General features: G+C 41.2%; 1 protein-coding gene across 5 annotated transcripts in view; it reads left to right on the top strand.

Moving 5' to 3' along the window:
* The first annotated feature begins 5,068 nt into the window (after nucleotides 1-5,068).
* Nucleotides 5,069-8,928, top strand: part of lsp1a (lymphocyte specific protein 1 a) — a 29,040-nt gene continuing 25,180 nt past the window's right edge. For 3 of the 5 annotated variants that reach the window (XM_017700158.2, XM_017700157.2, XM_017700156.2), the window contains exon 1: nucleotides 5,072-5,433. In XM_017700158.2, coding sequence (XP_017555647.1) covers nucleotides 5,375-5,433 — 59 coding nt within the window. In that variant the 5' untranslated portion in view covers nucleotides 5,072-5,374. Of the gene's footprint in view, nucleotides 5,434-8,928 lie in introns of all 5 variants that reach the window. The other 2 variants (XM_037542486.1, XM_017700159.2) reach the window with 2 other exon arrangements.

Here is an 8,928-nt window from a genome sequence, read left to right as displayed (position 1 = left end):
GTTGTATCTCACATTTGTCAGGCACAAAGTTACAGTACACAGCCCTGGAGGGACTGGTAAACAAGACAGGGACAGACCAACAGATGCACTGCCCAGAGAGGTTAGCGAGACAGTCTAGAGAGAGGTGCTGCAATTCACTCTTGTGTATTTTTTTTTTCATCACCAGATGGATAGATCCTTGCGTAATTTGCGGGGTCCTACACGAGTGTGGTGAGCATATAACACAGACTAGCTCTGCTCCTTACATCTGACAGCTTGAGAGATGAGTAGATGCGTAGTGGGGGGGGCAGTATATCTGCCATGGCTAGGTATGAGACCAGGTGAATCATCAGAGGAAACATAGTTGGAGCCACTAGGACAAATAACCCTGGCACCATGGGCGAACACATTAGGGTGTTTCTGCTTGAAGACAGACATCAAGCAGTTCCTTGACAGCAGGCTCCATATCAGCAGAGTAGAATGAAGACCTCAGCAAAACTAGCATATGGGAAATGTACTCCAGGCTTGCTACAATGCTATGAGCCTTAACAAGGACATCATCATATGCTGGTAGTGTAAAGTAGAGCGCAGTAAGTCATCTGGGGAAATCACCAGAGAGGTCATAGCAACTTAGTTCTATCATAGTCACGAGTGCTTTAGCTGCCACACTAGGCTGCTGGTGTGAAAAAAAAAGCCTCTACAGGTGCTAGTAATCGCCTTTTCGTAATCACAGTAGGCATGGATAACAAACTCAGGAACATCACAGTTTTGTGGCTGAAAAAAAACACATGTTTGCCCTGGGGTTAAAATAAGAAAGGGTATATAAGACTATATGGCCAAGGCATAGCAAACCATAATGAGTTATTAATCAGAGTTAGGATCCTTTGAGTGTACTGAACCTAGAGGCAGGGAGTCACTTCTGGAGTCCAGGCCAGTGGTTGAGTAATCATTAGTCTTTTTGCAAGCCTTTGTGTTGCATTCTCTGTGTTGCATTTCTAAGAACTGTCTGAAAGGTTAGCCCCTGAAACCAGCTCCAGTCCAGCAAGGCTTTTGCACCTCTGGGACATCTAAATAATGCTACAACTGATGCATAGGTTAGTCAGATTATGTCTCAGGTGATCTGCATTGTGTAATGGATAACACACATTGTGGCTGATGTTAAGATTGTTGAAGCCATGCTGATGCAGCACTAAGACTAGCACTAGGACCAAGTGGTTACAAGTTAAGAATGTAGGACCTTGGAGGGGACCAGCTCTGTGTTTTCAGAGGGCTGAACAAAAGCAGCTACTGCTAAAACAAGGAGTCCAGAAGATTATAGTCCAGTAGAAGTACTCATGTGTCTCTTCTGGCAGTATTATCAATGGCTCCAGCCTAAGTTAGTGATTCGAGCCTGTTAGTCTGGGGAAACCAGTACTAACATCCCAAGCTAATGTTGTGTCCAGAGTTGTTAGAGGTAATTTGGCTTACCCAGTTAAATGGAGCTGGGGTTTTTCTTAGGCTGCATTTTTTAAGATACTGAAAATTGATTTGTTTTCTGTGAGGGCTGCCACTGTATTATTGCTAATCAAAATAATTTAGCTCATTGCTAAGCACCGCCTTAATTCTTCAGCCCACCAATCACTGCTTAGCAACTATTGCTATCTGCCATTGCCTCAAGCCAGTTTGTTATCAGCGCCTGTCATGTCCATAACTAGCATGAGGACAAAGACGTTCTTGATCGATTCAAAAGGGTTTTATGAGATTCATTGTGGAAACAGCAAAGAGACTACACAGACAGTAGTGAATTAACAGACTTAAACATTAAAGTTTCAGCTGAAAATAAACAAGTGAATGAATAGTTAAATGATTAATTAAATAAAATTAAATACGGTAACTGGAGTCAAGTCAGAAATAGCAAATGGAGGGATCAAAAAGAAACAAATGAAGGGAAATTGTGCATAACAATTATGTATGAGTAAAAAAGAAGTCATTTGGTTTAAAAAAACAAACAAAAAAGACAAAATAAAGCATAAAATAAAATAAAACTGAAGGAGTTGGTCAGTTTTCGGCAGTTATTTTATTCAGTATGTGATGTAAGTCACTTGTTGCTTATTTTGGTATGGTAATTTGTTATTTTAGGTTAAAAGCATTTTAGTTTAGATGAGATGGACCTGAGATTTGTATATGACATCTCAGAACTGTTTTAGGTCAGGAATAGTGAGGAATACCTCACTTAGCCTAAAGACAAGGCAAAGATTTTGAGAACTGGTATGTTGATTGCTGAGACAAAGATTGCTGAGACTCATGTCTTTATCAGGAGATCTGAGATTGGTGAGAAAGTTACAAATTGCACTAGAACACTAAGCTGGCACAAAGTTAAAAACTGCTGTTGAAACCTGTTCAGTTTTGTCATTTTAGATTTTGCATCCCTAAGGGTAGAATGTGTGAGCTTAGTTTAATCTAAGTCTGAGTGAGGTAGGATATGGTCTAGAATGGAATAAAACTACACTGTTTTCAGAGTGTGGAGGACAGCAATTTGTTGACCTGAGGAGAGAAACTGTTCTATAGTATGGTATAGGCCCATATGTAAACTGGTACTGCTTGCCAGATGGCGTGGAAACAAACACAAAGTTACTGAACTGTGCAGGGCCTCTAACATGACTCATGTAAACTACATTATAGCATATCCTCTATAGCATGTGTCAGGGACCTCTTGGGCTAAAGTACTGTAGATGTCAGTACACTCCCTCATTACACACACCTGATAAAGCTCATCAGTTAATTAGTAAGGCCTTCATTGCTGATTTCAGAGCATTCGATGAGTGAGTTTAGAATATGTGTTATCTTAATTTCAGTTAAACAAAACATGCCATTTGACTGGGGGTGTTCAAACATTTGCATGCAACTCTTTGCCCCTTCAGACTGTCCTGATTTGCATTTCTGTCGCTCTGTCACAGTACAGCCAAAGGATGATAATAAGTTTTTTGACTGAGAACAGCAGTTTTTGTTTTTATATGAGATTTTATATGAAATAGCTGCCTGTAACAGAGCCTGTTCTCAGTGAAGATCTCCTCTAGCTCATAGTTGGTGTAAAGTTTTTGCTACAGTTTCTAAACTGCACTAAACATCCACCCAGCATTTGTGTCCTTGATGGTACACAATGAGTGATGTCATTTTTCTTAAAATGTGCTGCCTCCTGAGTTTGGCTGATAAGGTGAGGTAACTCTTACTATTCATGTTCATGCAGCTTTGCCAGGACTATGTGAGATTAATTGATGTCACTACAGGAAAAGTGTAAATCTACACTTACATTTACCAAGTGTTTTACCCCTCCTATTGCTTTGGCTCCCTTTTCGTAACTCCATCTCTCTGTCTCTCTCTGTCTTTCTCTGACACTCACACAGATTCACACAAAGCAGTGTCTGATGATCCTCCTCCTGTGTCTTAATAATGCCCTTACTCTGGGCGCTCTGCCATGGCCTGGATTGAGTGCCAGAAGAATGCATGCTCATGTATCTGTCTCTGTGGCAGGGAAAAGTAGCTTTCAGATCAGACTCTATTCTTTCAGTTACTCTCAACCTAATGTGACACCATTACTTTCTTTCACAGTGAACTCCTCCAGGAGAAATTATTTTGACCTCCTCAAATTCTCATTATCATGTGGCTGCTTCATCCTACCATTTAAATATGGATGTAGCCTGGAACTCTCACCACAAGTCTAATGATAAAGGGCTTTTGGAAGCTGATACCTTTGTGTTTTTGGTCCGAGTCTTCTCTAATGTTGACAAGTGCTCTCTCTGTGTGGGTGAGATGTGTTAAAAAGGAGGGATGGATATGTTTAACTGGGCAAGACACTGAGGCCTGTGTGTTTCTATTGTCTGACATTATCAAACCTTAACAGCACTTCAGGCCTGAATACTGTATTCTTTGCCATGGCAACAGTGTTAATAATGTTGTTTGAGGGGGCTGCATGTGTGTGTGTGTATGCGAGTGTGAGGGCGTGTGGCGTGGCACAGTGGGGGACGTTGGACATAAAGGGGTGAGTGCTGGGATGAGAGTTGCGGATTTTGAGAGAGCTCTGTGATCCGTGGCTGAAGCACACAGAAAAACAGCAGTACTTACTCAGACATGTGCTGCTGAGGTTGGTGTGAGTGAAACAGTGTGTCAGCACAACTTCTACGCAAAATGCAAAACGAATAGAGTTAAAAGTAAAAGGAAGGGTTTTGGTGAAACCACTAAGAAGGTGAGTAGCAGAAGGACTTCTACACATATCTACCACAGTATCTAAAATACATTTTTATCTAGACTTTTGGCATTAAAGTCCCAATAAAGAATGTCTGAAATAGTGTTGCAGTGTTACCCCAGTACCAGCTCAGAGTTTACCAATGGAAAGCTTGGGAAACAAAGATAGAAGGCATTTGTGTTGTTTAAGACGAATAGTCATAATGCAATGCATAACAGTGGCTCCAATGCGTGTGAGAAGTGTAATACGAGACTGGATGAGGGCTGCTTTTTATCAGGATCACTATCTTGTGAAAGTTTCAGAATTACACAAACAGTCAGAACACTCCCCCTTCTTGAACCATTCATGGTGCCTTTATTATTACACAATCAGTTTTAATATATTAGAGTACCAGCCAGAAAACGTCATAGGATTCTTAGGCTCTTTCATTTACTTTTGTTTGAGAAAAAATACACAGAAAATGTCTAACCATAGAACTACATTTAAAAAAGGCTGAGCTTGAAGTTTAATGTATTGTTTCGGTATTCAGTGACCTTGTAGCTCCATGCTAAAGTAAAAAGAAAATAAGCACCATAATTCTTACTGTATGTTTTGTTTTGAAGTGTTTTCAATAGGCTGTGTTGGTCCCTTGGCTTTGTAACAAGAGAAAGAGTGAGAGATTGAGTGAGATTGAATTCTGCCGAGGGGACTGGGGGCTCAGGGGGGGTGGATTAGTGGCATGGGGTGGAGGGTATCATCTTACATTTCCCTCAGGGACAGCCACATGACCTCACAGAGAAGGGAAGGGAGGGGAAAAAGATGTTGAACTACGGCCTGAGCTCTCTCAATGAGAACCACATGCAGGAACAGGGGGAGAGAGGGAGGAGGAGGAGGAGGGCTGTGACTAAAGCCTGTCTCTCAGAGAGGAGTGTGTGCCGTGTGGATCTCGCTTGATATATTCACCAGGCAGTGCAGAGGAGAGGACCTGAGAGGAAGTGTCTTGTTGCTCATAGGAAGAGTGCAGGAGTGTTCATGTGTGGAGTCCAGTAAACTGAGACACAAAGGAATACTAAGCTTTTCTGGAAAAAAGAACTGCTCTGTCAGCTCTAGAAGTCCAGTGAAGAGACGGTGCAGTTGGACCAAAAGAAGAGGTACTCCAGTCCAGGAGGAAAGCAAGAAACAGAGGAAAGAGAGATGTCAAGTGCCATTCTGAGACGAAACTCCAGCAAGCAGGGCTTGCAGAACCTCCTAAGGTGAGACAGGCGTCTTTGAATGTAGTGTAATTTAATCACACAGTAGGGATTCATGTTTATAGAGAACAGAGTTTAAGAGGCATATATTGTTGGGGGATTGTTGTGCTGGCTCTTAATTAGTCTATATGGTCAAAGTTAAAGACTAAAGAATGGGCCTGACATTGAAGATGTGTGGTTGTATGTTTATAGCTACTAATTATTTCTAATATTTTCATATTTACTCATATTCCATTCAGTATCTTGCATTGTGTTGCTACTGTGTCATCCTGAAAAATCCTTTGATAGCCAGCAGGGAGTTGTCACCAAGCTTGAATTATACCTTTTACAATATTTCATCTAACTTGTCCCTTACTATTCTTGCAAAACAGCCCTGTTCTTGATCAGTTTTTGTTCACCCCCAGAGAGGTTCATCTTTGCTGGGTCACACTGAGTATCATGAGCCCATTTGTGGTTTGTTAGGTGATTGTATTGTTTCTTCAGAAGATGCCAACTGGTTGTAGACAAAGAAGAGTGTGAGGTGAGTGTTGGATGGGTGCAAGGGCCCTCTGATTAGAGCTTGGGAGAGGTGATATGGTGACCTAATCTGGGATAATGAGATGTGGCCAGTTATGCTGTATGATTTCTGTATCCAATGCTTCATTTAAGTTGGCACATACAAGAGGTTCTCTTTGCACAAGTCCACTATACATTCTTTAAAATAAATGTTCCTAAATGAGTTTCTTTAAACTTTAAAAACTCACATCTCATTTGAAAGGTTCCCATCCATTTAATTGTTCTTCAGGAAAGCAAAACTGGTTTTGTGCCGCCAAAGAACCCACTGGCACTTTTAGATTAGAGGGTAGATTTGGGTGAATCTACATAGCATGACTTTCTCATGTAATGTCATAGCAAAAAGACTATGTTGCGAATAAATTAATCAAGACTAAAGCTTGAGAGAGAGCTTTGAGTTGGTCCATATTCATATCTGTAGAGACAAGACTTCATGTGGCTCAGGTGTGCTTTGTTAAAGGTATTTCAAGAGCTACACACAGGTTGCATTGTAGAGGGTGTATTCATTTCTCAGGGCTTTTCAAAGCTGCCAAAACACTTCTTTCTCACAGTAGACAAGGTGGTTTTACAGTCGAATGCCCATCTTTATTGTCACTGCACAGACATGCACTCGGCACATTAATAATGATGACATGTACACAGCACTCTTGATATTGCAGACACAGTTCATAGCTTTTTGAGAACCATTACCTTCACGCTTTCACCTTCCTTGAATAAGTAAATAAGCAATCTAGAAAGTCACAATACTTCAGTATGAAGGTGATTCTCTCTGATACTGGTACATATCTCAGACACTGAGCTATGGCTGCTCTTATATATGTTTCATCATTTGCTGGAAATAGAAGGCAAAAGAGTTGAACATGTTCAGGATGATAAAATGCAGAGGTGTCTGGCTAAGCTGTGCACTTATCAGCTAGTACCACTGAATATAAGAGAGATGGATTGTTCTGGTCTTTTGCACACTCATTCGAAGGAATCCTTCTTACTTAAAGCAAAACAATTGCAGCTGTTAGTACAGCTCTTCCAAACAGCCTTAAAATTTGTGGTCTCTGTCATGTTTACTACCACCACAACAGTGGAGCTGAGGAAGTGTGTCATAAAATAAACCAGATAAGGAAGAAAGAGAGCAAAACTGTGACTTGAATGCAGATAAAGAGTGTTTGTGAGCTCAAGACCCATCGAGTAATAAGCAGCTTGTGAGTTTGCCAGAGGGGGCATATGATGTATCACAGTGATCTGGATTGAATCAGCCTAGTTAGAAGGCTCTCCTATCTACACCATCTTTGATCACAGAGTGAATTCAGGCATGAAGCATGCAGGTGCGATCTGTGATCAATGTGAGTCTAGTATGGTGTGTGAAGAAATTGCTTTTGACACTGACCTGAGATCAGTTTTCTGATGATTATAGATTTCTCAATGAAAAATCGGTTCTAAATGCATACATAGTCTAAAACATCTGTGTATAGATAATAGGGAGTTTAAATAGTTTTTTCCCCCTTTTTTTCATGAATGGATGGACAAGATCAAAGGAAGTGCAGTCTATGTGCCACTGTGGTGAGAGTTTTTAATGGATTCATCCATGGACTGTCTGCGTGGAATGTCTCTTACTGCTGACTTATCCGCATTGATAGTGTGTACTGAACCATGACCTGTACGATCCCTAGGCCTTACATTGCCCTCCCTTCTGTTTACGATACTGTGATAAGAGCAGGAGGAATGCAGGTTGAAGGGGGTGGGGGTATGGGGCTTAGCCTTTTGAGTGAAAGGGGCAATAAACTCTCTGCCATCCTCATGGCAGGGTGCTTTTACAAAAGTTGATGGGCTTCAGGAGTAGGGAAAGGTAAACAGTCCTGTGCTTCACTGCGCTGGGCTTTGTTTAGCTAAGCACAATCCAACCCATTGCTTCCAAATTTTTATGTTCCAGTTGATTCCTGTTTCACTGTCCACCGGTGAAGTAATTTATACCAAATATTATGCAAATATTAACCTGACTGAGAACTAGGATTTTCCCAGACCCCCTCTGCAGCAAGACAAGTGGAGCCAATGGGGTTCCAGATTGCAGCCAAAAGAAATGGACTGTGCACACTTTAGGCTCTGTTGGGGTCTGGACACTCAGACAAAACATGCTGACTGGCGTCTTCAGATGCTCAAAGGACAAAGCCCTCACTCTGCCTAAACTGTCCACATTGCCACCAAAGATGTCTGAGTCATTCATTGGTAGCGAGGGATGTGTAAATAAAGACAGATATTAAGCATGTTTGGGAGGATACATCTAACTTTAGAGAGCTGTTGTTTGTCACAACCATCCCTTTTCCACTTTTTAAATTACAAGTTTGTAGATTAATAATTAGCATGCGTTATTGCAGGAGGACTTTCCGTATATATTTAAGTGGTGCTCTGAATTTCCACAAGCTGCTCTGGGTACACTAAGTGACTTGTGTGAGGAATTTGTCAGCAGGGAGAAATTAGAGTTGTTGGTCTGGGTCAGTAACTCTCTTTTACTTTCCAAATGTGGCTCACTACGATGACATCATCTGGCTTAGCTGCTAACAAACCCCAGTGTCCTAAACCTTAGATGATCTTGCATGTAGGAACAGAGAGGAAGTAAGAGCACTCACTGGTTGACTTGCAAAAAAAGGAGCATTTATCTTGGTTTTTTCCTGAAGACAAAGGCCAGAGAGACAGAAGCATTAAGATGTTTTCAGTAGAGGGTGTGTATCTTTGGTTTCCTGGGAAGAAAAGAAAAAGCTGTTGGGACAAGATGGTACAGCTGGTCTTGTAGCAGCCAAGGATAAGTTTGCTTAATTTGGCCAAAACAGTGGTTTTGCTAACCTGTTTTTCAGGAATAATGGTTGTCACTGCATATAAGGTTGTCATGTAGCTTAATCTTGGATATAATTTTCTATTATACTATCCGCTGAAGTTCTAAATACAGATATGAGAAAC

This window comes from Pygocentrus nattereri, chromosome 11 (assembly GCF_015220715.1).
Source record: "Pygocentrus nattereri isolate fPygNat1 chromosome 11, fPygNat1.pri, whole genome shotgun sequence".
NCBI classification, from domain to species: Eukaryota; Metazoa; Chordata; class Actinopteri; order Characiformes; family Serrasalmidae; genus Pygocentrus; species Pygocentrus nattereri.
This window is presented reverse-complemented; position numbering and strand designations above follow the sequence as displayed.